The sequence below is a fragment of the Rhinolophus ferrumequinum genome, chromosome 22 (genome assembly GCF_004115265.2).
Source record: "Rhinolophus ferrumequinum isolate MPI-CBG mRhiFer1 chromosome 22, mRhiFer1_v1.p, whole genome shotgun sequence".
Classification (NCBI taxonomy): domain Eukaryota; kingdom Metazoa; phylum Chordata; class Mammalia; order Chiroptera; family Rhinolophidae; genus Rhinolophus; species Rhinolophus ferrumequinum.
In genome coordinates, this window is record NC_046305.1 from 2,611,381 (window position 1) to 2,637,411 (window position 26,031).

General features: G+C 52.3%; 1 protein-coding gene across 2 annotated transcripts in view; it reads left to right on the plus strand.

Moving 5' to 3' along the window:
* The window catches only part of ATF6 (activating transcription factor 6), a 93,368-nt gene extending 67,596 nt beyond the window's left edge, over window positions 1-25,772 (plus strand). The window contains exons 16-18 of one of the 2 annotated variants that reach the window (XR_004421677.1): window positions 1,186-1,270; window positions 22,518-25,353; window positions 25,440-25,772. Coding sequence is in view for 1 of the 2 variants with exons in the window: in XM_033093622.1 (XP_032949513.1) it covers window positions 1,186-1,270; window positions 22,518-22,726 (294 nt within the window). In the remaining variant the exon portion in view is untranslated. Of the gene's footprint in view, window positions 1-1,185; window positions 1,271-22,517 lie in introns of both variants that reach the window. The other variant, XM_033093622.1, reaches the window with a different exon arrangement.
* The last annotated feature ends 259 nt before the right edge of the window (window positions 25,773-26,031 follow it).

Here is a 26,031-nt window from a genome sequence, read left to right on the forward strand (position 1 = left end):
CTAGGTGTTTTTCTTAGCTTTGCTGCTTACCTTCCATAATCACATTGACATTGAAGTTGGTTGCATTAGATTTTTATCCCTCTCAGCTCTGTCAAATATGACTTTTTCATGAGTCCTTCATATAGAGATTTTGTTGCATGAATGAATGATGAAACAGATGAACAAAGGAATAAGAAAGCAAGCGGGGTTCAACTCAGGTCCCGTTTTTCTGCGTGTAATCATGCTCCTTTAAATGGCAACACTAATGTATATTTATTTCTCTTTTTATTCTTTTTGCTGCGACTATTCCTGTTTCTGTTAGGGAAAAGGAGTTTTTGAAAACAGCAGTTAATAAAGTCCTGAGTCACTTACAGTCGCTTTGGCATACCCACAGATGTACACATGTGTCCCCAAAACACTCCTACGCCCCTTTGGGCCACAGTCCTCTGGGCCCAGTGATGTAGTGTGTGGGGTTGGGGACCAGCAGCTTTGGAGGCCCTGGGCAACTGGCGGGCCATCACGAGGTGGCAGTATTAGATTTCGACCTGTGTAGGTGTGCTAGGCTCATGTTGACAGTTTTCTGATCGTTGCCGCCAAGCTGCATGCCTGCTTTAGCACACAGGTGCCTGTTGCTTACAAAGGAGGTCGAGTGCTGTGGCTGTTCCCTTCAGAGGGAGACGGCAAGCTAAGGAAGGGAGGAGGCTTCAATCAGGGTCTTGTAATAGCGATAACTTGGGATCGACATTTTGGGGAAAAATGTCCTTCTTCTTTAAAAAAAAGTTTGAAAATGACTCTTGGGTAGATAACTGCAGTGTCTGTGACATTATGTAGTCTAGCCCCCTCATTTTACAGGACTGGGAATAGACCCAGTTCATACAGCTAGTTTGTGACAGAACTAGAATGGAAAGCTCTCCTTTCCAACTGCCCGGTGGCCTTGGAGCGTACTGATGTGTCACCAGAGCCCGGGAGTAGTACAGGAGTATGCAGAATCCCCCTGGTAACAACAGACACCCAGTACCTGTCTATTGCATTGTGAAAGGAACCATGAGGTGGCTTGTGTTTTAGTGCCCCGAAGCCAAGTTCCAGTAAAAACCGTCCCTTTTTATGATCCCAGTGGAATGTTGGCATCTTAGAGACCCTGAATTTCGCCTGTTGCAGGACTGAGCCAATTGTTGCATGTAACCGATTTTTCATTGTCAATCTTAGGACCACCTGCTGCTACCAGCGATCACGCATAACAAGACCACCAGGCCCAAGATGTCCATTGTCCTGCCAGCGATAAACGTGAACGGTGAGTTGCAGTTTTGGTTTGTGAACAACCTGAGATAGCTCTATTTAACCAAGGTTCTCTGGATCTAGTAAAAGACGTTTCAAATATTCCCTTGGTCAGATATGTATCCACACATTGATTTTGAAATATTTTCCCACTGTTTTCAGAAATACTGTTTTAAAATTGTTATATTCATTTTTAAAAAATTACTCATTTAAAAACTAACAGATTTTAAATTCCCTTTAAAATTACTATATTTTAAAAAGAAAGATTCATTCTCTTTTACTTACGAAGCTGGAAAGTTAGCATCTTGATTGCTGTACGACTTGTTGTTTAGGGCTTCCTGCTTTTACATGCCGATGTGTTCTGAGATGGGGTTGGTTGTGAGTTAGGGGTTTGGAACTCAGAGCAGCGTCCTGTATTGCGGAAATGGTGGCACGATTCCCAGACTAGACACCGAAGGGCCATTCGTGTTTAATCAGAGTACTGAGGACTCACTCTTGGTAGTATTTTCCCGTTAGTGCTGGGTCTTAAATAAAATACAAATAAGGCTGTAATACTTTGAGACCATCCAAAGGGGTGAAGACATAGTGTACTTGCTGGTAGTTGAGAAGGGAAAATAAGACCAGCTCAGAAATCACTACTCCCAAAGATAGGCTCCGGAGGCATTTACAAAGTGCTGAAGACGTTTCGCAAAAGCGAGACTGCTCCCACCCTGGTTCTCCGTGGAAAAAAGAGCATCTCAGCCCAGGGCCGCCGTGTGGTAAGTGGGCACATGGTGGTGCTCACAGATTGCCTTCTCTGGGTATCATACGGGGCTCTGATGAAAGGTGACGGGCCGTGCCCTTGGGCTGTTTGGCTGTGTCATGGGACCACCAGTAAATTCTCTGTCCGGTAGCGAGAAGCTCACAGTATGTGAGTAAGATGAAAACGCAGGGCCGTTTGAACTGACCTGCTGTTGACCCAGTGCACATTCTCACAGATGACCATAATTAAACCACAAGTACATAACCAAACACTGGGCTTCTAGGTGAATTTCAATAAAATTTAGTCTTAGAGAACACGTATTAGATATTCACTGTACATTGTAAGATCAGAAAGGACTAAGTTTTCAGCGAGTTGTTTACAGACAGCTTACTAGAAATGCTTAGGAGGCAACTTGAAAGACATAAAATAAACAAGTTTTTGATCCAGCATAAAAGAATTACGACACTTTCTTCGTCTTACGAAGACATTTAAACAATTAAAATAGTCTCCCTGACACAGAACTGTCCCCCTTTGTCTTCCGGGAGCCCGTACACTGGGGACTCTGGGACAGTGTGTTCCAAAGTGCCCGCTTTTCTCCCCAGAGCGCACATTCAGGAAACAGCCTTCATTCTCTTTCCACAGGTGCCCAGGGTTCTCTGTGTGAACTCAATAGATTTAACTTCGGGTCACCTGTGCTCTGAAAGGCTCTTGTCTTATGTTTCCACAAGGCAAAACACACTTAGTTTTGTTGTTCTGACATTAGGTTCTTATGTAAGAGGATGCCTGGTTAGAAGAGTGGGCTGTCCATTTTTATGAAGCCAAAAACAATAAGATGCTGTTTGACTCTGTTTATCTTGGCCAGGGGACTAATTTTTGACAATGAGCCTTTCATGGATTTGAAAAACACAATCTTAGAGGATCATTTTTTTTTAATCTGGCTTGGATTTCTTTGTAAATAGTTTTGTCTTTTTCCTTCTTAGGATAAAATATAGTAACTACTGGAAAAGTTCAGATTCAGACTCGAGAAATACTCATGGAGTATGTTCCCTGCTCTATCCGCAGTCTCTTTTCTGAACAGTCCCTTGGCCTTCTCGCTCTAATTGGGGGAACTTGTTGCCCTAGAGCCTGGTGTTCTTCCCGCCTCATGGGCGGAGCCTAGTGTTCTTCCCGCCTCGTGGGCGGAGCCTGGTGTTCTTCCCGCCTCGTGGGCGGAGCCTAGTGTTTTGCCCGCCTCATGGGCGGAGCCTGGTGTTCTGCCCGCCTCATGGGCAGAGCCTGCGAGGTCGGGTCCGTGCTCCCAGCCGCTCGCACATCATGTCCCCTCCTTTCTCCTTCCGTCTCCCGCACACCTTTCAGTGTGTGACGCCTCTTCCCGTCTTTGTTGGTGTCTCCTGCCCCACTCACTGGTGACTGACTGCCTTTGTCATCTCTATACCTGCGACGCCCAGGTGGAGGACCTGCCGGCACCCTGGCCTCTGTGGCCAGTTGCTTTTACTCAGCACCATCTTGACCTCCATCCTCACGGTGGCACTGAGCCCTCATCACCACCAGCCATGGCCCGGCCGTGAAATCTCCTCTTGAAGCCCCCCCTGACTGCCGCTTCACCCGTCCCGTCATTCCCGCCTTCCAGCTGCTGTCTGACCTCACAGCCTCCTGTCCTCTGACCCCTGTCCTCTTGACCCCCTCTTCTGTGCCCATCACGACCTCCTGCCCTTGCACCCCTCCTTACCTGGCCTGCATCCCTCTCTTGCAAACCCCCTTGCTCCCGGGCTCTTCTCTCTCAGGTCCCACCCTAGCTCAGCGCAGCTGTGCCCTGTATGTAGCTGGGAATGTCTTGCAGTCAGGACAAGCAGCTTCACCTCAGATCATGAGCAGTAAGTCCAGAGGGGCCTCGTGCTCCCGGCCCCTGCCGGTAAATCCACTTCCTTTTCCAGTTTGCACACCCCCTCTCCCCCTCCCCACATGAACTCACCAGGTGATCAGACGGGGCCGTCCCCTTCCACTGCCAGCAGCCAACTGCACCTGTGCCCACAGCCCTGCCCCTCCGCCCGGGGAGGCGTCCCACTCCCACTGTGCTGCTTGTCCCGTGTGTCGTCGGGCCAGGCGTGGCTGCCCCGTGTAAAGGGTGGTGTTCATAGCACATTCCTCTTGGAGTTGCCTGAGAATCAAGTGAGGATACAGGCTCTCAGCAGTGCCCGGGCACTTCCCGGCTAGAGGCTGTCGTACCACCTTCGTCACTGCTGTCCCCGTCATCGTCACCATCATCTGAGGTGACTCCTTCCTCGTGGACCCTGCACCCCAGCCCCTCTCACAGTTTCAAAGTCCTGGCTGCCGCGTTTACGCCTTTTCTGTCCTGCTGACCGGCTTCTCTGTGGCTCATTCCGCCAGCGTGCAGAGTGTCACCATGACCTGGTGGCAGGGACACTATTGCTCCATGTCCTGTGTCTCTGCTCCCCTTCCTGGCCAGTCTGCTGGAAGACCTACTGGACTCATCGCCTCTGTCTCTCACCCCGTTCTCCCGCTGCCCACTCAGGATCATGACCCCTCTCAGCAGGCTAACGTGGTTGACAGCTCCCTCCTTTCCTTGGTCCTCAGTGTTTATTTTTAAAATTTTCAGATCCACAGAAAAGTCTAGTACAGTGATTATCTGGAGACTCTACCTAGCTTTCACTGATGGTTAATTTTGCACATTTTCTTCACCTTTATTTATCTATCTACATGCATATGTTTTTCTCCTGCGCCATTCTAGAGTAAGCTGTGATATTTTTTTCTACCCCCAAATACGTGAATATGCGTCTCCTAAGACAGGGCTATGCTCCTACATAAGCACAATAAAATGACCACACTTTAAAAAAGTTCAGCATTGATACAGTGTAGTTTAGTATGTGGCCACATTCAGATATTCCCATTTGTTCTGGGGGCGGGGGGGGGGGTTCAGAATCCAGAGATCGGACGTCACACCTGCTTGTCACTCCTCTGCAGTCTCTTACATCTAAACAGGTCCTGCCCTTTTTGTTGTCTTTCCTGACAAATACATTTTTAGAAATAGTTTACTGAAGTATAATGTCCATGCAGTAAAAATCACCAACTTTGTGTGTGTTGGGACCTGTGTAAACAGTTGTGAAAGTGCCGCTTCAGTTGTGGTGCAAAGGTTTCCTTTACCTCAGAAACTTCCTCGCACCCTTTGCAGTCGCTCCTCTCAAGTGCGTTTCTGAACACTCGATCGTGTGGGCTCTCGTGAGTGCAAGCTGGTCTGGTTGTGCTGCTGTGCGTCTCACCGGTCAGCTCAGCCCGCTCCCTCCTCTTTGAGGACGGGGTTCTCTGTTGCCGTGTCTGCCAGTTACACCCCAGAGCAGTGCCTGGCACGGAACACACTGCACCCTGAGGCACTGTGATGTCTGAATTCATGTCGTGCTCAGTCTCTTCATTTGATAGATGAAGACAGTAGAGCTTGAGAAAGTAATGATATCATTTACCCAACCGCTACGTAACAGAGCTAGGATTCACGTTGTATAGACATAGTCTGCTTATCATGTTGTGATTTCAGTCTTAGACAGACGTGCAAATACTGAAAATATCTGGGACTCCAGAATTGAAGCAGACGTTTATGCCACTGTGCCCTGTGTATAAGGCTGTGCAGTTCACGAGAGCCATTCCAGAGAGACGATAGATGAGAGAGGAGAAACGAGAGATGAGATGAGAGGGGAGAGATAAGAGACCAGAGATAGGAGAGGAGAAGTCGGCTTCCTCAGGGCTGCAGCTACGTGACTCGGGTCATCAGTGAGTCAGGGGAGTGGCTTTCGCTCTGAAACAGGAAACAGCACCAAGCACTCTGTGAAGACTTAATCTGCCGGAGGTCTGTCAGTGGAAGAAAGTTTGTAGGGAACACGAGCCGGGAGGCAAGGAGCAGCTTTGCAGCTGTCGAGATGAGCCAGGAGACGTGGCAGCAGACGGGGCGGGGGCGCCAAGGCCTGGAATGGAGAGAAGGGAAATGGCCAAAGACATTTCAGAGGGAACATCTCTAGCGCCTTGCAGCAGCAGGAGCCGGGGGTGGAGACAGAGCTGCGTCCAGGACCCTGACACTGGGCTTTAAGGCTGCTCGTGCCCCTCCCCCATTTTCTCTGGTTGACTCTCCCTTTTGTTCCTTGAAGTCATGGGGTGTCCGTTTTTCAGTCCTCCCTAGCCATGAGGTTGTCCCCACTTAGCCTACCCTCTTCTGAGCCCTCTTCTGCAAAGCAAACCTGAAAATAAATTTGTCAAGTGAGAGCGGCTGAATGGTAGGTCTGCCTTTGGGGATATGTACAATCACCTTGTTGGAAGGATTATCACTTTGGTGATTTATTGGCAGTTGCACAGATAGTTTTTTCCATGACAACTTCGTCTCTTTGTATCTGACTTACGAATAAGCTATTTAGTCTATTAACAGGAACGCTCCCCAGACTCACTCAGGAGGTGTTAGATCAGCTGGCGCCTTGAGCCAAAGGAACCGGCTGCCGGGCCACCGCACCTGAGTGACCTCGAGTCCCGTTGGCTTTCAGTGACATCACTTTCACTTCTCCCTTGTGGTAAAAGCTGTTTCTACTCAAACAGATGGTTTAGCTTTCAAGTAATAAAAACGAGACATCAGCATCTGTTTAAGCCAACAATTGATTTGAGCCTCCTGCCAACTGCCCAGAATCTGAGTTAGTTCTCTGTTTTATCCATATGAAGCTTCTCCGGATGGGTTTTTCTTTGTACTGGAAAATCAAGAACCTTGTAGTGAGGGCGAGAAAGTGAGCGAGTGGGGGACAGCACCTAAGACAGACGCCCGTCTTCTGAACCTGTTCACGAGGTGACATGCTGTTCCTCCTGCCCATTCTGTTGGTCACACAGACTGACCCTGGCACATGGTGGCGGGACTGCAGAGCGTGTGACTGTGGGAGGTCGGTGGGGGCCATCTGAGATGGGAGGCTGCACACTGTGCTGGCTCGTCAGTGTGTACAGAGCAGCTCTGGAAGAGAGGAATGTTCTGGAGAGGGAAAGAGGACAGAGCACCTTACATGCGCGGTCTCACAGTGAAGTTCCCGACCTTGTTGCCACGAGGTTGCTCCCCTGTTTTGATACCAGAGGGATGATTCATTATGAATTTGTACCAACTGCACAAACAGTTCACCAAGTTTACTATCTGGAAGTGATGAAAAGGCTGCGTGAAAAAGTTAGATGAAAACGACCTGAACTTTTCGCCAACAATTCATGGCTCTTGCATGACAATGCACCAGCTCACACGGCACTGTCTGTGAGGGAGTTTTTAGCCAGTAAACAAATAACTGTATTGGAACACCCTCCCTAGTCACCTAATCTGGCCCCCAATGACGTCTTTCTTTACCCAAAGATAAAGGAAATATTGAAAGGAAGACATTTGGATGACATTCAGGGCATCATGACTAATACGACGAGAGTTCTGATGGCCATTCCAGACAAAAAGTTCCAAAATTGCTTTGAAGGGTGGACTAGGTGCTGGCGTCGGTGCATAGCTTCCCAAGGGGAGTACTTCAAAGGTGACCATAGTGATATCCAGCAATGAGGTGTGTAGCACTTTTTCTGGGATGAGTTCAGAACTTAATTGTCCGACTTCGTAGAAACTGTCCCACCAGTCATTTCTGCAGCCCCTGCCCTCTAGAGCTCTGAAAGGAAGCGCTAGCTGACCGAAGGAAGGGCTAGACAGTTAAGACCCCCGGGATGTAAACAGCCGTTACTTTGCCGATGCTGCGTTTTACACTATTAGGTGTGATGCCCTGGCTCCAGATTTGCTTTCATGGTGAGATGTAATTGCAGTTCAGATGTGCACGTGTTCACTGCCAGCACCACAGACCTCAGAGAGCTCCGAATCATGCAGGAGGCAGGATGTGTGTCGATCATGGAGGGTCTCAGGCTGGAAGAAAACTGTGGGACAGTTTCGCAGAGCGGCCTCCGGTCCAGGTGGGGAGCTGGCCTGGGGAGGCCAGGGCTGACCCCAGCGGTGGTGGGGCTGCGACCAGAGCCTGGCATTTACACACGCAGAAGTCTTTCTACAATTCCTAGTAAGTAAACGCTGGTCATGTCCCAAACCACAGATCGGTTCTATATTCAAAACAAAACCTATCCTTTAATAGTAAAAATAAACATTCTTCTCACTAATGAATGCGCTGTCCACATTTCTGTAGTTGTGGCCACGTGTTTCCCAGGAGAAGGGACTCACGCAGGCTCAGTGTGCAAGGCCGTTAGAGCCTGCTGCAGATGTGAGAAGTCTGCCCACTCTGTTCCCACGTGTTCTAGCAACGTCTGTCCCGTCGCCACCACTCTCCCTCCTGCCCCAGGAAGCCGCATTCAGCTACTGCATCATCACTGATCAGCACACAGTCAGCTGATCAGTAATAGTAGCTTTGGAAACAGCCAGTTTACTGCCACATCGTAGGACCTACTAAGTGCCGAGAGAGGCTGTTTGATTGAAAACTTGTTGTAGTCCCAGATAAACGCACACTGTAGTAGATGCCCTCCTCTTTTTAAATCTTTTTGTAAACTTTTGGCTGCTTATATCTATGGGTTTTCTTAGTTTCAAGTAACAGAATTTAACTCTGGATAACTTAAGCAGAATTTCTAGGAGAGCCACAGAATCAGACGTAGAGGGAGGTCCCTTAAATAAAACCACAGCCCCACCTTCTACCACAGAGCTGCCTTAGGCCTAGCTGGCACCACCAGTGTCCCTGACGCCACCCTGCTTCCAGACCCAGTGCGTGGCCGGCTCATGACCCAGATACTGCAGCCTCCAGGGCGAGTGTCATCACAGCCACGGCCCCACTGCAGGGGGGTGCGGTACCGGGTCATGTCCTGCACCCCGTCACCAGGAAGTCTGGGAAATGCAGCGCCTGGCACCACACTGGACAAACCCAGGGTGCTCCCTGTCGCCCGGGCTTTCTCCTTTCATACCGCACAGAGCAGTCACATTTCTGGTCATGATACCAGCTGGCTGTCCTACAACTTCCCTCACTTCTGACTGTGAACCTAGAAAGAGTGTCAGGTCCCACAGGTAAAAGGCTCAGGCCCCCAGGACTGCCCCCCTGCCCACTTCAGGTGCCAGTCACAGGTCCAGGTTGTCACCTGTGCTTCTGACCAACTTGGCCATCTTCTCGGGTTCGATTAACTTGCTAGAGTGGCTCACAGAACTCGGAGACACTGGCGGTCAGCAGTTCATTAAGGGACGTGGTAAAGGAGATAGGTGAGCAGCCAGGTGAAGCGACCCAGTGGGTGCAGGAGTCCTGTCCCCGTGGAGCCGGGCTGAGTCCCCTCGGCACAGGGATGTGTTCACCAACAGGGAAGCTCCCCGAACCCCTCACTGTCAGGATTTTATTGAGCTCCCTTGTGTCGGCATGATAGGCCAGTAAGTCCATTTCTAGCCCTTTTCCCTTTGCAAGAAACTGGGGGCAGGGCTGGAAATTCCAGGCTTCTAATCATGGCCTGGGTTTTGTGGGGACCAGACCTCAGCCAGGGGCCACCAGAGCGTCCTCATTAGAACCAGAGATCTCACAGCACTCATGTCAATTCACAAGGGTTTCGGGAGCCCTGGGCCAGGACCCGGGCAGAGACCAGGCGCTTAACCTCACGCTGGGAGGTGCGCTGCACCTCTTTCGAGGGGAGACTGAACCTAGGAAGACAGTTAGATGCGCAGTGGCCCAAATCTTCTGTCTGCAGCACTTTGAATATCAGAGAAGCTGAAGCATAGGAGGTGAGGGGGACAAAACAGAGGCAGTGAGTTTGGCCTGAGTGCCACTAACGGAAGTCAACCGTCTGCTTTCCTGCAGCATCTGATAAACTCAGTAAGTGGAAGGCTCTGTGGGAGCTCATCGTCCCGGGAGTGGGTGAGGGCCTGTGGCGTGTCGTCCCCTCTGGGAAGGGTTGTCCCAGCAGGACGTCCAGGAAAACGGCCCCCTCTGGGAGTCAGCCCCTCTCACCCTACTCAGTCTTCATCCCACGGGTGGTCTGAGTGGCCGGTAAGCAGGGGCTGCAGCTCAGCGTCCTTGTGTGAAGGGGAGAGGGGGGACGGCGGTGACCTCTCCAGGCCCCTGGCAGGCTAATGACAACTCATGCCTGTACTTCCGCTGATCGTAAGTTTTGGGAAAGCAAATAATTGTGAGCTTATTTTTTGATGACAGTAAACTTCCACAAGCTAAAAGAATTAAATCCCCACCTCCCACTTAGTTGTGTGTGTTTTTGAACAATGGTATTTTCCCACACAGTGCAGTTCAGACATTCAAGTTACAGCGGGGGAAATACTCACTGAATTTGTCATCGTTATTCTTGGCTTGCGTTTCTGTGAGAGCCTTTCAGTTTCCCACTTTCAATACTCTTATTTCTCCAGTAGATGTTAGGCCATAACGTACCTTATTTAACATTTGTGGATTAAGTTACATTTATGGTTATGAATTTGAATGTTACGTTTCATTCAAAAATAGCTGTCTCAATATGGAATACGAGATTCTGCACATTTACTATAAAGTGGAGACTTTTGGGGATACTCTGTAGCCACTGGTCAGCTCTTTTCCTGTTTTGATTCAGTTGATTCGGTGATGGAAATGGTAGCAGATTGTGCATTTCACATAAATAAAGTGAATCGACTGAAGAAACACAAGCCGTGGTCCCCACTGCTGCACCTGCTGCGTCCCCAGCGTTTCCCCCACGTTCTCGGCAGCACTTCCTCCTGGCTGTGTTGACTGTAGCCATCGTCTCTGGTGTGCGCTGGTGTCGGTGTGGCTTTGCTGTGCATTTACCAGAGGCTGATATTGTTGAGCATCTTCTCGTGTTTAGTGGCCATTTGTATGTCTTTTGTAGAGAACTGTCTTGTCAGGTCATTCACCCATTTAAAAATTTGATTATTTGTCTTCTTTTTAGTAGACTGTAAAAGTTCTCTATGTATTCTAGATACAAGTTCCTTACCCGATAGATGATTCACAGGTATTTTCACTGGTGTATGGGTTTATCTTTTCCCTTTCTTGAGCAAGTCTGATTCTTACCTCAGGTGAAATTCTGGATTCCTGGACTTTCTGCTAAATTTTACTAGTGGTCTCAAGCTGTGAAGTAACTGACATTCCCTGAAAGTAGAGCTAGACTCTAAGACGTAACAGCAAATGGGCATCGTTAGCGGGAGAAACGCTCCATGCTTTCCCACGCGCCAGGTGTCATGCTCACGCAGGCCGGAGAGGCTGGGCGAGCCGCGCAGGAACACAGAGCGCCGGTTGGCCCTGTAGTTTTGTCTTTACACCCCACTATCATGCTTTTCAAAACAGCTTTACTTTGAAGGCTTCACTTTTCATCTGTTCGTAGCCCCTATATTTTCCTCAGGTAAACTGGAGCCCAGCCATTCACTTCTGCTTAGACTTCGCTGTCTCTGAAACTGGAATTCCTTAGTTTGTGACCAGATCTTTTCACTAATAAAAACCTTTTGATTTTTTTTTAACTATCCCTTCCAAACTAATTGTAATATTGTTTTTAGTCAGCATTTTGAAAATACTGTACAGGTAAACCTGCTGATTACAAGATGATTAAATGTATGTATTTCAGCCATTTTGAATGACTTTGGGATTGGCCGCTCCTGAGAACTGATCTGACGTCCTTCTCCCCTAACACGTGTTCACTGCCTTCCAGCTGCAGTGGGTCAGGGACCCGGCAGCAGCCCAGCTGGGCCTCTGGCTCCAGGTCCCTCATGGGGCTGCAGGCAACCTATCAGCTGGAGGCCCAGTCCAGAGGGACACGTCCACGTCCACTCAGTGGCTCTAGGTGGGCCCAGTCCTCACGCCTGTTGGCTCGAGGCCTCCCTCAGTTCCTGGCCTCTCGGTAGAACAGCTCACCGCATGGCCCCTGGCTGGTCGCAACAAGCAGGCGGGTGTGCCCGAGATGGCAGCCACAGCGACCCTGTCACCTGCCCAGAGCTGTGGCCCATCCCTGTTAACAGGTGCTACTCAGTCGTTTTGGCCCCTCCTGGGAGGGTGCGGAGGTGTGGACCCTGAAGGGTTCCCTGTGGGAGGTCTCAGCGCTGCCTGTCCCACTCGGTCAGGGAACACCCCAGGGGAGCAGCGGCATGTAATCCTGTCAGAGAATGCTAGTGTAAGAAGGCCACTCCATCCCAAATACACGCTCAGGTGTACACGCAGAGACACAGCAGCATCTTAACTGCACGTGTCTGCTAACCGATGGTTTGTGCACCTTTGTCCACAGAAGACATTTAAGTTGAGACACAATAGAAAAGAAATTTTTCTGTTACTTCATTTTCCCCTTCACTTAGAAAGGTTGCCCTCCTTCACTTTTAGTAATGGAAAACTTTGGCCGAAGTAAAGATGGTTTTAGTTGAAACATGTCAACATGCAAAGACTTTCCTTCCTCTTAAAGCATACTGTAGGCCTCAGTCCTAATTGAACAAAACAAATAGTTCTGAGTGGACCTTAGTGATTCATTTGTCCAGCGAAGCTCGTGAGTTACCCTCGTAACTGATGAAGTCCACGCTTCTAGCTGTGGCCCCACAGCTCAGCTGACCCCTGTCCACACGTCCAGCTTTATGTCCTCTGTCACCAGCCCCTCGTTCCCCCCTCTCCAGCACGCAGACCTCGCTCCTCCTCACCCTGACTGCTCACTCGTGCCACAGGCTCTTCTGTCTTTCGGGAAACCTCTTACCCTAGGTTGCCCTTGGCTCCATCCGTCACCCCATGTTGTCCTCTGCTGCAGCGTCACCACCAGAGGCGGCATAGTAGGTCCACCACCCATCCCAGCACAGCCAGGCCCAGCAGAGGCCAGGGACGTGATGAGATGAGTCTGCTGACGGTGTACAAGTGACTTGTCTGCAGAAGAGGCTCGACAGCCTGGATGAGCAGAGGCCACTTCCGCATGCACTCAGGTGTGACTGGCTGTGACCTGAGCTGTGACATGAGGAAGGTGGTTTCTCAGGCAGAGCACGAGATGCTGAGCACATGGCAGGTGACCCGTCCAAACCGCGCGACATTCACGGTTCAGTCGGCCTCGTATTGAGGGACTCTGCCGGCTGCTGCACACGGCTTTGCCCAGTGGATGGCCCGTGCCTTGGAGGCTTGTTCGGGAGACGTGCTTCCTCCTGAACACAGATGCGCCGCTGGAGGACAGTGGGGTCTCCGGGGTTCCTGTGTCAGGTCTGTCCTGCAGGGGAGGCAGCTCTGTCTGAGCTCAGAAGGAAAGCATGTGCTGTGAGCCTTTCTGTCACCTGTTAGGGGACGACGGGGCCAGCGTCCCTGATTGGCAGCCCTGTCGTGTGACGCCACAGATGCTGTGCCTGTGCTGCCTGGAGGACAGCGACCTCCTGCGTGTCCAGAGTCCACACTGGGCTCTCGGGGCTGGTGGGCACCTGGGCTGGCTTCCTGCCTGTCGACAGCCTGCCCGAAGCTGACCGACTCCTGGTCTTGGTGTTTCCTGGACTGTAGTGAGGTTTTCCCCAGCCGGCTGTGCCGAGGCTGCAGAGGTATTGTGGTGGGTGAGGAGGTCAGCTGGCAGAGCCTTCCAGTTCCCTAACCTGATAGGTTAGGCAGTCTCAGATTTCATCCAGTTGATCCTGTCATGAAATAACTAGGAGAGATGCCACGGGTCAGGTGGAAGGAGCTTTGGCCGGTTGGGCGCCCACTGAGGCTTGTTCCACACTCCCGCCCTCGCTGGGGACACAAGCCCCTGACTTAGCTCCAGGGTGCAGTGTCGGGATGCGAAACATGTAAGACTGACTCGTCCGCTGGTTCTGGTCTCCATTCCTCACCAGATCTCCTGTCCACATCGCCACGAGTGACCATTCCCACAGAACACTGACCGACCCCGTTCCTCACTTCCTTAAAAGTCCTTGCTGGCTCCCCACTGCCGCTGGGTACAGTGCTGGACGCTGTGTGCTTGTCCCCTCCAACCTCTCCAGCCCCGTACCCCCACGTCTTGTGTCACCTGCGTGGAGTCCCGTCTCCTGACTGCGTGCACGCCAACACTTCCCGCTTTCTAGAACTTCTGCACCTCAGACTTGGCTGCAGGACCCTCGAGTTCAGGGCAAGGAGGTGTCAGCTCCTCGCCCCCAGGCTGGGGAAGGCACTCTTCTCTCTTCCCATCATACCACGCGCGGCCCAAACGCCACCAAGAGAGCGTTACCTGTTTACATAGCTGCCTCCTTACGAGGCGGTAAATCCTTGATCAGGTGCCAGGCCTCACTCATCTGTGTCCCCAGCACCCAGCACAGTGCCAGCACGTAACAGCTGCTAAGTAAATATTTATGGAATTGGATCATATTGATCGTAGGAGCAGACCCCCCTGGGCCGTCTGTCCTGCCCTGTGTGCTGAGGGAAGCCCTGTTTATTACACTCTGCTGGTTGGGAGCTGCTGTGCCACAGAGTAAATTGGCTATTTCAGCCTGGCTTCAAAACTGAAGTTAATTGAGCATATTCACAGCTCTGTTGAGATTCCATCGTGCCTGTTAATGCAGAAGCATGTGGTGACGACACTTTATGGCTGTTGGGCTCTGTGGTCCCAGCTGCAGCCCAGGGTAGCTTTCTGTGCTGAGGGTGTTTCGACTGGATGACCTGAGAGTGTAAAAGGAACAGGTCACTGTCCTGTGGAAGACTATGGGTGGCCAGACTTCTCCGGTTTAAAGTCTTGGTTTTTAAAAACATCCCAAGTAGTTTATTTATTTTTTTTTTTTAAGGACGTTTATGGCCTATATTTTTTAAGTCATAAACCAACCTGGTTTTCCGCCTCCAGCTTGGCTCCCCGAGAGGCTAGCAGTGACCATACTCACCAGGTGCTGGTCTTCAATCCCGGGCTGTGGCTGGGGTGGGGTGGGAGAGTAGGATTATGTCTGAAGAAGCCCAGAAACGGGTTTTGGTGTGAAGTGCCGATCCAAGGAGCTGATTGGGATAACTTACCTTAAAAGTGAAAGAGAGGGGAACTCGCCACGTGTTGTAGCATTTTCTTAGCGTCCACAGAGGACTTACTTCAGCGCTCTGCTCGCCACCTGTCCCCCTCTCCCTTCTTTGTACACTAAGTCAGGGCTCTGGATGGTGTTTTCAGGGTAAACAGAGAACCCACATTGTTTCCAGCAGCTTCTTCTGGGTCCCTTCACAGTCAGCAGGTGTCGAGGTTGCACTTGTACTAACAGTGACTCTAGTTTATCATCATGGCTGCTGTCGCCGTGCCAGCCAGTGTTTGCGTTCTGTAAATGCGTCTTCCAGTTTCCAAACAGCATCCCATCCCTACTGCGTTTGTTCTCGAGTGACTTCACTGGGAGAAATTACGACTACCCTTCCCAACAGATGTACAAACAGGATCCTGATAGCAGGTCTGGCGAGTGTTCGTTCATCACACGTAATTCTGTCTCCTGAACCGTTACTACTGCTCCTCCTGTTGCCTCGCCAACTTGACTGTAAACTGTTCGCAAGCAGAATACTTGCCAGTTCTGTGAATGAGCAGAGGCCCTCGGGGATTTGCTCAGATAGCTCGGCTAAGCGCAGCTCCTGCCCTGATGCCACCCTGGGTTCCCCAGGACCCCGCCACTTCTGTGAGCCCTGTGTGTCCCCCAACGTGTTTGCACAGGTGCCCAGGTGGCCAAACCCACAGCTGCAGCCCCTTTAACCTGGGACGAGAGTTAGGAGGGGCCTGCCGGAAAGCCTCGTCCACTGTACCCGAGACTGACGCCTAGGAGGGCACCTGGTCCTCTCAGAAGGTCACGCTTCTGCTGTGTCAGTGACGCCTACTAGCAGTTATCCCCTGAGAGAGTCTGTGCACTTGAAAAAATCAGAAAGACGTCCTTGACACAGACATCCATGGTTTGAGGATCGCAGTGAAGGAACCTGGTCTCGGAGCCCATGTGGCACGCCTGGATTCTGCTCTTTGGTGTTGTCTGCCATCGTCACAGCTGAATGAGACACTGGAATGTGACGTGTACTCAGGCGGCCCACTTTCCATTCAGTATTCATCATTTTCAATGTGGCAGGTCTTACCTTCAACAAACGCCTCCTCCTTTGATGTTGTGAGTTTAGTTTGTAAAACAAATGCAAGTAGGAGACCTCTGTCCACTGGCCATCACCCTGTGTGTCCCTCACGCTCACTGACTCTTCTCGGCACATCAGGTGCATTCATTCTAGAGCCAGTTCGCTTTTAACTTTGCCAAATGCCACTTGTCTTCTTGTTACAGAGCTGTTGTTCTGGGACTTTGTATAATAAGTGCAACTGCCTCCATTTTCTGAGAGAAATACAGGTTGGACTGAGAGAAATTACTTTTTGTGGCTCAGAGAATAAAAGTATAACCGTAGCAAGAGATGGCCTGTCTGCCCCGCTTTGTAACGTTCAGCGTCCTGGTCAGTTCCTGGGAAAGAAGCGTGTGCTGTGAGAGTCATGCGTGGAGCTGCCTGCAGACTTACGTGTGGGGTGTCTGGACTCGGGACTGGAGAGTCGCTCAGAGTGAGCAGCATGTTCCGGGGATTCTGTGTTACGCAAACCAAAAATACCCCACAGCCCATAAGCCACTTCTCTTGAGCGCTTGAGAGAAGGGTGACAGCCAGCTGGTCCCTAATTCTTTTGCTTGGGGACATGAGTTCACAGTGCAGTGTCCTCTGTTCAGTCACGTTCCCCCTAGGCCTTCCCCAAGTAATGATCATCTAGATGGGGGTCTGGTAGTAGCGAAAGGGAAAATCCTTCCTTCCGTGTTTTCCAGAATAAGTGTTTTCTGATGACTTCACCTGTAAGTGAAGGGAACACGGACAGTGCCAGGTGAGCTCTGACCTTCCCAGGACTGCCTCAGCGAGGCCGCCGGCACTTTCCTCTTTTCCAAGGTGGTATTTCCTGCCGGTGGTAGCTGCATTCGCCTCTTAGCTCAGATCTTTTTAAACCCAGCTTGTTGTCAAGGCCTCCTAGGCCTAAAAGATAAACTTAAAAACGGTGAAATCTTTTGAAAAGCCAACGCTCAGCAGTTGCTTAGACCTCAGCAAAGGGTTGGATTGGGAGGGTTCCTTCCTGCTCCCAAGTTCTGCTCACAGCTGAGCCGCCTCATCGTGACAGCAGAGAGGTTGCCCGGGAGCCCTCATGACGCCTGAGAACGTGCAAGTCCCATACGCTGGCTTTAAATGGAGTGAAAGAGGCGTCAGTCGCCTGCAGCGTACTTACTCCATGGGTTCTGGAGTTTGTGGGGAAGTGCTTCCGGCATCGGTTGTTTTCATGGGTCTCGAGTCTCAGATTGTGACACTTAACAACAGTTTTCTAGTACTTGGTGCCGGTGATGTAATTATTGGAAGCAAGGCGGTTACTGGCCATACCTAGGGGTGGGCCCCAGACTTCAGGCAAGAACTGCAAACCAAGCCTTAGGGTAGCAGATCAGGTCCCAGGGCAGTGTGTTTTCAGTTTCTGAGGCGCTGGTTGAAATTCTGTAATAAGACGTCAATTTTGTAGTCTAGAAACTCAGTTTGAAGAAATGAGTAATAAGTTTGTTAGTCATTTCCTGTTTAATGGTCTTCCGGGGCAGATGGAAATCAACAAAATGTAACTGTTTCTACGAGCTAATAAAAAAACTCCACACTTGTGGGCAGCATTCTCAGGCGAAGAGAAGGCAGGTCCCGGGAAAAGCCAATCTGGAACCATTCATCTTTGAACAATTACGGGATTAGCCAGATTTCCTGAAAACATCCCAGGAAACCACAGAAGCCCTAGAGGAGCTGCACTTGAGCAGAAGTAGGTACTTGGCCACGTAGCACAGGCCCTTGACGTTCCTGGGGGTAGATTTCAGCTGGTCACCGCTGAAGGAGCCATTGTTGATGGTTATGAATTCAAAATACACACTTGAAGTTGGAGAGAAGTGCCCTGGGCCACGTTTAGAGATGAGGCCTTAGCAGGACTGCTTCTGTGTCTGAGGACGTTAGAGCCCTGTGCTGCCACCACATTCTGGAATGTTCCAGGTTGGCGCTTTCTCAAGTGGGGCCCAGATGGTAGGACGTTCAAGCAGTGGGGAGCCACCTGACAACGTGACTGGGGGGTGAGAGGACAGCCTGCTGAACACGGGGTGTCCTGTGTTTCTCACTGTCTGCTGGGCGCACCCCATGGTTTGCACATGCACTCTTCTAGGCCCACACACTTTTGGTGCGAAATCCTTCTAGATCTTCCAACTCGATGAAGTCTCTCAGCCGACCCGTGGCTCGGCGTCCATCACCCCGTGGTGTAGGTAACAGACAGGCTTGTCTTACATGTGTGAGGTCCCGCCCTCCTTCGCCTGCCTTTGGCCGCTCAGCCCACGTCTCCCCAGCAGAGAAACTCTGGTTCTAATTTCTTCCAGCAAAGGGCGGACGTGGTGGTTGCTAGGAGTTCCCTGTGTCTCCAGAAAGAGTCCCAAGTGAGCAGCACGTGTGTCCGTCCGTAGTGTGACCAATTGTCACTCACTTGGTGCTCTTCCTGGTGGGGGAGGGGCTGGTTCCCCCCCCCCCCCGCCCAGAGATGCCAGATGTTTCTTAAAGGAGCCTGATCTCTTTCCTGTAAGTTCTTTAACACGAGTCTACAAAACGGAACATTTATATATTGGTTATAAAAAACATCAGTGTGGAGTTTTCCCGGAAGGTTCTCTGGAGCGGGACTTGAAGTGGGCCTTAAAGGGTTAACAGTGTTTGCCAGATGCAGAGAATTGGACGGGGTGCAGCCCCGCAGAAGGGCTCTCCCAAGCAGAGACACAAGTGCCGTGCGTTGCGATGGTCCAAACCAGGACTCGGGTGGAAAATCAGACCAGGTGAGATTGTCCAGGCACAGTGGGGTCAGCTTGTGCAAGTTGTAGGAAGTCACCTGCAGACATGACAGTTCAGTCCCACCTTCCTTTCCCTCTTGCTGCTTCGTCTCCGCTTCCTTCCCCTTTTGGGTTACTTCCCGTAATTTTCCATTTGTCCGGTTTGGTTGAAGGTATCTCTTGTGATGTGGGAATGGGTGATTTTTATCTGCCTTGCATGCGCCCCACACCCCCCGTGATTCGAGCACAGATACCACAGCTGTCGCTGCCTGTCACCAGCCCAGCTCTCACTGAGCCAACTACCTCTTACTAGGATTAGTGTCTCGTTCTGAAAAGAAGTCTGTTTGATCATAGATGCTTGTTTGCAAAAAGCACAGCTGAAGTCTTGTCACTTTCCTGTGAAACCCTCTGTAAGATTTGGGGTATTTAATCTGTTGCTGGTCAGGGTGCTGGTTTGTGTGTCAGTCCTCTCCAGCCAGCAGCCTCTTGGCAGCCCTTCTGAATTCCGTTAGCGTGCGTTTGCAGGCTCCTGGGAACCCCACGGCGCCGAGTTTCTCCGCCTCTGTGTCCAGGCCCTTTCTCTCAGGGTCACACTGTAGTGCTGAGTTTTGCAGGCTTTTCGTCTTACTTCCTTTTTATCTGCCTGATTCCTTTGGAATGTGAAGCACTCCTGTTTTACACCTTTCTCCTGACTCACGTCAGTGTTTCTTCTCGTTCTATTTGCTGACAGAAGAGGGAGAGGGAGCCTTAACATTTCTCTCCGTCCTCTTCCTTTTGGTCCCGTTTGTCCCAAACAGTCATGGTCTTTTTCCATTGAGGACACAAAAGTGGTTTCGCAGCCTCCGCTCTGCGCCCACCCTCCTGGTAGGCTTGGAGCTTTCCTGGTTTCTCTTCGGTGGGCGCTGCTGTTAGACGGTGAGTATACATCCTCAGGCTGGCACCTGCCTGGGCACCACCGCCCGAGGTGCAAACTGCAGGCAGCACTTGGGAGTGTGGCGTCCAGGGCTGGCCCGTGCAAAGCGGCTCCCGGCCTCAGCACAGAGGGTGAAGGCGCTTCATGCGCCACCCCGGAGAGGACAGGCGCCCCATAGCACATGCAGGGGCCGGAAGAGATCATGGCTTGTCAGCAGTGTCCCAGTCTGTCCTGTAATTAAAATAATTAGAACCTCCTCGGCAGTACTGAGACCGACTCCCTGAGGGATGTCGTCTGTCACAAGGTCCCGCGCGGTGGCCCGACAGCAATGCCGCGGTCCCTTTGACTGCTTTTCGAGGTGTCAGGTAACTTGGGGTTCCTCAGGGCACATCACTCCAAACCCGGAAGGGGCTTCCTGAGTCCAGCTGAAGGCTTTCACGTCCCCTCAGGTAACGCTGGTAGTTTGCTCAGCCCAGAAGTTGCTACCTTCGGAAGAAAAGAGGCTGTCTCAAAGCCACCTGGTCCATACCTCGCCCGAGTGTCCTCGTGCACGGGTTGAGGGTGACAACAGCCCTCTCAGCCATGGCTGGGGACTCCTGGGCTTTGGGATCAGGTGTCAGCTTCAGTTTCCCCTCAGAGCATCGGAGCTCATGTTCCCAGGTCTTCCGTCTCTTCCTGACATTTAAGGTATTAAAGAAGGACTCCGTGGTCCGTGTTAGCCGTCACAGGCACACGGGCTCCAGCGACTGGTGCAGGTGGTCGGTCTGTACGAGGCGCGTCGAGACCTGGGCTCAGCGCACACGGGAAAGCGGTGAAACTTAGTGATGCGTACTGCACGCCTCAATGCGTGTTTCCCGTTATTGGGTCATCTGTGCCCCTGTGTGTGCACACGCACACACACACACACACCCCCTTCAGTTTTTCTAAAGTACGGAGGGACCATGGTTCCAAAAGATGACTGGCATCTTGAAACTGGAACCCAGCCCCATGTTCTGAACGAACGGGCTGCACACACATCACTGGCTGTCGTTCTGTTTGGAAAGAAAACACTTTGATAGGAACACATTCACCCATTTATAGGCATTCGGATGTAATTCTCCAAAGATAATCAAAGGCTGTGCCGGCTATTGCAGAGTGGCCGGACTTGTACAGTTGGAGTTAAGGTTTTGTAGCGGTCGCCCTAAAGAGCAGGTGGGTTCACACAGCTGCTCGTCATCTCCAGTAGGGCTGGGAGACGAGGGGACTCGCTCCAACCATAACACAAGACGTTTGTGAGGCTTGTAATGGGAAATTCATCATCAGCGAGGCTATTTTAAAAATTGGAACAGATAAGCAGCCAGTAGAAGCGGAGAAATGATGTCTTCCCTTGGCTTTAAACTAGAATGTCTGCTCAAAACACTTAAAATTGATCGATTATTAGCTCTAATAGTTTTAACTTTTGGGTGTTTATAGACTCTGATGGAGTCCCTCTCCAGAAAAACACTTACCCAAAGAAAACTTTGCGTACATTTCGGGGAACTTACAGACCCCTCGAAGTCCCCATGTTAGACCCTGACTTAAGACCCCTGGACTAGAGGGGCCCACCGTCGTTCCTGCCCTTGTGAATGACGGCTCCGTGGCTCCATTTCCTAAACCTACGGGAAGCTGAAGGTCAGATGGCAAACTCTGGGTTTTCTTCCTCCTGATTTATGGTATTTGGCATGTGCAATGTCTAAGTAAAAAAAAGGTAATGGAGTAAAAAGATTTCTACTTTTAAATTTAATTTTTTGTCCCAGAGAAGCCACATGTTTAATTTTAGCATCCAGCTAGCCTGTGTCGTCCTCGTAACCAGGCAGTCCAGGCCTAGGCTGTGGCTGGGAGCTGCCATCCTCGGTCCCCACAGCCAGCTTTGGAGGAGTCACAGGTGAGACAGAGGCCACGTTGGTGCCCAGCGTGCATCCAAGTCCACACATGCGACTGCGTTGCTATGAGTGTCCAGCTGGGCCTGAAAGATACTGTGTATTTATAATCCTCTCCATTTCTTATCCAAGTTTCACTGAGTACAAGTTGGCAACTGACCCTCCAGAATTACAAATCAGGCAGTGATTTGGCCCTTCCTTGTCGGACGTGAGAGTATAGCACAGGTTTGCACGCACCAAACCCGTGTACTTAGTACCCATGCCTGTGCGGCATGGCTCCGTGTGGCTTTCCTGTTCCTTCTGCAAACAGCCTCTAGTTTACCTGCAAGTCCTGCAGCTCTCCTCTTATCCCAGACTGGAAATGTGGCCGGAATCCAGAACTCTGGAATTCTGGAATGAAAGGTTGCCTTCGTATGGAGGGGAGGTGGTCATGATCTCTGGGGAAGAGCGTAATTGTCACGTCTGGAACTTGCTGTCAGTCTCTAAGGCCAACCCTCCCACCCGTCACCAGGGCCAACCAGTAAGGGTTAGGACTCTTACTGATGGACGGGGCAGCGGCCTTGGACAGGGTCCCCCTGGCGTCCAAGGGCTGACAGGGTTAGCCCTTGGATAGTGGCTCCTCCCCATTGTTGAAGGGGGAGGGGTGCTTGTGAGCTCTTTCCCTGCCCCCACTGAGATCTCCTGGGGTCCCAGCTGCTCCAGCCATGTGGCTGATACGCTGCGTGGAAAGCAGACAGGACCTGACGTCTGGACAGGTGCTCCGTGGCACTGACGGGGAAGGTCGTCTGGGAAGCAGAACTGAGGTGGGGAAAGGCCTGTCAGGCTCCCAGCCCCGCTGTGGCTCTGCTTAGTGACGGAGTCCCCTGTCCCAGAGCAATGCACTGCCACCCCCCCTGGGCTCATGGCGGAGGTGGACATGGCTGGGTACTCACTGCGTCCGTCTCCTCTCCGCAGAGAACGTGATCAACGGGCAGGATTACGAGGTGATGATGCAGATTGACTGTCAGGTGACCGACACCAGGACCCTGCACATCAAAAGCTCCTCCGTCCCTCCTCACCTCCGAGACCAGCAGAGGAATCAGACGCGCACCTTCTTCGGTTCCCCGCCCGCAGCCACAGAGGCAGCGCGTGTGGTCAGCACCGTCCCGGAGTCGCTGCAGTAGCGCTAGCCGTGCGGTTGGGGGCTGAGCAAGAGGAGGGCTCTGCCGCCACCTGTCCCCGACAGTGACATTTCAGGGACGCAGATGGAGAGAAGGCACTGCATGTCTGCCCGGCAAGCGCTGGACCTGTGGACAGACGGCCCGCCCGTGGCAGCTCCCTTCCCGGCCTTCCTGTGTGTGTGGTGTCCAGTCACCACCGCGAGCCCCGGCCTCTGATTAGGCTGTTGGTCGGTTAATGCAAACCCGTTGTGGGTACTGTGCTTCCTGGAAACAGACCTCAAACTGAGAGCAGCCAACAGTGTCCCCCAAAGCGTGGAAACCATTGGGAGCGTTAGGTGAGAGGAACCCCCGTCTGGTGGTTTGTCTGTACTGGGATCTGTGTTTACACCTGACCCTGCATGGGAGTCCGTGTGGGGGCAGGTCTGAGAGAACGAGGTGGAAGAGAAGGGCCGCAGGTGGCCCCTGGCACACACGCTCGAGCCCGGAAGTTCGGATGTAGTTGCGGTTTGCAGTCGGCCAAGCACCGCCCACTGGGGTCCAGGCCGCTGGCCAGCAAGCCGTGCCGCCTTCTCACCAGCCTGGCGCAGACTCCCGGGCTCGGGCAAACCCTCCACCTTTCCTGGGAGCCCCCACCCTCACCCCACACACCTGACGGTACGATGGCACTGAGTCAGCTGAGGAACTCATCTCGAGAGTGACCGCATGTTTCTTCCCTGTGACTGCAAACAGCCTGGCTCCTGCTGGGGGAGCCAATAATAGGCCGTGTTTCCAGCCTCTCCAGTGAAAAGTCAGTGAAGGCTGTAGTGCTCTTGTCCTCCTGTGAAAACACAACAAAACTGCTGGAAGTGCTGAGCTCACTTCCGTTTCCGTGTGTGTGGACTGCGTCCCTCTGCTCCTCTCGTCCCCTCTGCTCTTCTCAGATCCCCCCGCTCGCCCCCCCCCACCCCGAAGCCTCTCAGGTTCTCATAGAACCCATTTGCAGACACCACTTCTTACCCTCCTTTCCTTCGTCACGTTTTTTGCCTTCCACCCCACACTGTGCCGGCTGCGTCCTCCTTCTACGACACAAAGGGAGCAACTCTGTCACCTGCTCTGGGACACCATGTGGCCTGTCAGCACCCTGCCTGTGGGGTGAGGCTCGGCCACACACGGTTTGAAGAACCACTGCCCCTCTGGTCAGTGCCTCCACTTAAGCCTGTCCCCAGTCCATGCGGCACGCCCTCTGTCCTGGCGTCCCGGATGACGTTCAGACCCATCTTCCGGGGGGCCTGCTGTGACCCTGACAGTGCCACACGCACAGGGAACTTAGGCTGCAGGCAGTGTCCTCAGGGAGTACCCTCCTGGGCCTGCACCTGGCCCTGTGTCTGTGCATTGGCTGAACAGGAGGCTGGGGCCCTGGCTGACGGGCAGTGGTGGCACGGCCACCGCCCAGCCGCTAACCTGCTGGGCCACCCTCGTTACCCCTGATGCAGGCAGCGCGTGGTGGCCCCACCAAGGGGGGCCTGTGACCTGTGAGTCCCCGGCCTGTCCTGTGTTCATCCGCCAGCGCCCACAGCACCTCCCTTGGGTAATGAGAGCAGGCGGGTGTCAGAAGGGCCGCAGCCTCACGGCCTGTGAGGTGACCGTCACATGCCGTGTGGAAGCCCCGCTTCTCTGCCCACTGCCCCTCAGCTCCTGTCCACCTGGACTGGTCCCTGAGACAAGGGAGCAGGGTTCCCTCCGGGAGAGCTTCAGGAAGAGAGGAGGTATACCTGTTGTCAGTGTCACCACCCCGGCAGCACAGGGCCTTTGGGGAGCTGGGGCCGCTGCACCTCAGGGACTAATTACGCTGGTGGTTGGCTTAATTTCTTGGTGAGACTGCTGTTTAGAGATTGCAGCCGGGATTGTGGGGGATATGAATGTATCCGTGTTATTTTTTTAATTTATCAAGTTCTTAGGTGGGAGTTTACAAGCTTGTGAGAAAATTAGCTAAGCTCGCAGAGTACATGTCACTTGTTACTGGACGACCCTTCGGGCGCCACTGCTGCCGTCCTGGGAGATGGAGGGCTGCTTGGAACCCTTCCCTACCTGGTGGCAAGTCCCAGGTGTCTAGGCTTGATGGACTAGACGTTCCCGAGCTAACGCTGTAAGAGGTCAGGAACTCTGCCCCCGGGACCCCCATCAGACCAGGTGCAGCTCCCCTGCAGTGTGGGATGGATGGGGAGGCCCCCCACCCCGAGCTCAGGGTCTGCGAAAGGAGCCGTCTCAAAGCCACTGCACTGCTGGTCATGCTCATGGTTATAAACTTCCATTAGGTTACTGGGTGGGGTTTGTGTCTTCACAAGTCACTGGCCCCCGGTTACAACTGCAGAGCAGCTTCTGGTCTGTGAATGACCACAGGCCCCAGTGTGGTGCTGGCCTCTCTGTGCCTCTCGTGTTGCTGAGAGTGGGTGTGGCGGCTTGAAAGCAGCAGCGTTACGTGCGTCATTCTAGGGCGTCCTGGATAAACATGGCTTAGAAACAGACGAGGAGCTCGGGCTTCAAGTGGATTCTATGCCGTTTTCAAAGAGACACTGTCCTGCTCAGACCTCGTGACCCACCTCTTCCTCCTTCCTGGACATGTGTCCGCAGTGGTCACCGCAGTGCCGCTGGTAAGATGCTTCTGCTGCGGCACTTGGCATGATTACAGCTGGAGGACTCGCAGCGCTGTTTTCTGATTGTTGCCATTTCACTAAAGTTCAGGTTGTGAAATGTGACTGAACACCACCAGGGGAGAACTTGTCACCGTGTTTGATTCCTGACCCACTGAGGCGTTTCCAGGCGGGTCCACCCTCAAGTGCCTGTTGGAGATGACCACTGACCACTGTCCCTGAAGAGCCAGAGGGAGACCCACGCTCCTTCTGTCTGCCCGGAATGTTCTACCCGGGAAGCGATGCGCAGGCCCAGCTTCACGTGAGGCCTTCAGGCTCGGGGCCGTTTCCTGTGTGTCAGCCTCTCAGCACATGTGGGGGCCTTACAACGGCCTGCGGACCCGCCTCCTACCAGCCTGGCTCATTCTAATGCGCAGAAGGTAAGGCCCTTTGCTGCTAATATGAAGACTGATTATAACTGTTCCCTTAAAACCAAAGTGAGGCCCAGAAGAAAAGGAAGCGTAAGGCGTCTTCATTCCTGCCCCTGATAACAGTTGAGAGGGGGCAGTTCCTGCCCCCCCCCCCGCCCCGGTTTTGGCTGGTGTATGATTCTCTGGGAAACCCACCGAGGTGTTGAGCACCGGCGGAGCTGTGCCCAGAAGGCACCGTGGGTTCTGCTGCCTGAGGACAGACGTGAGT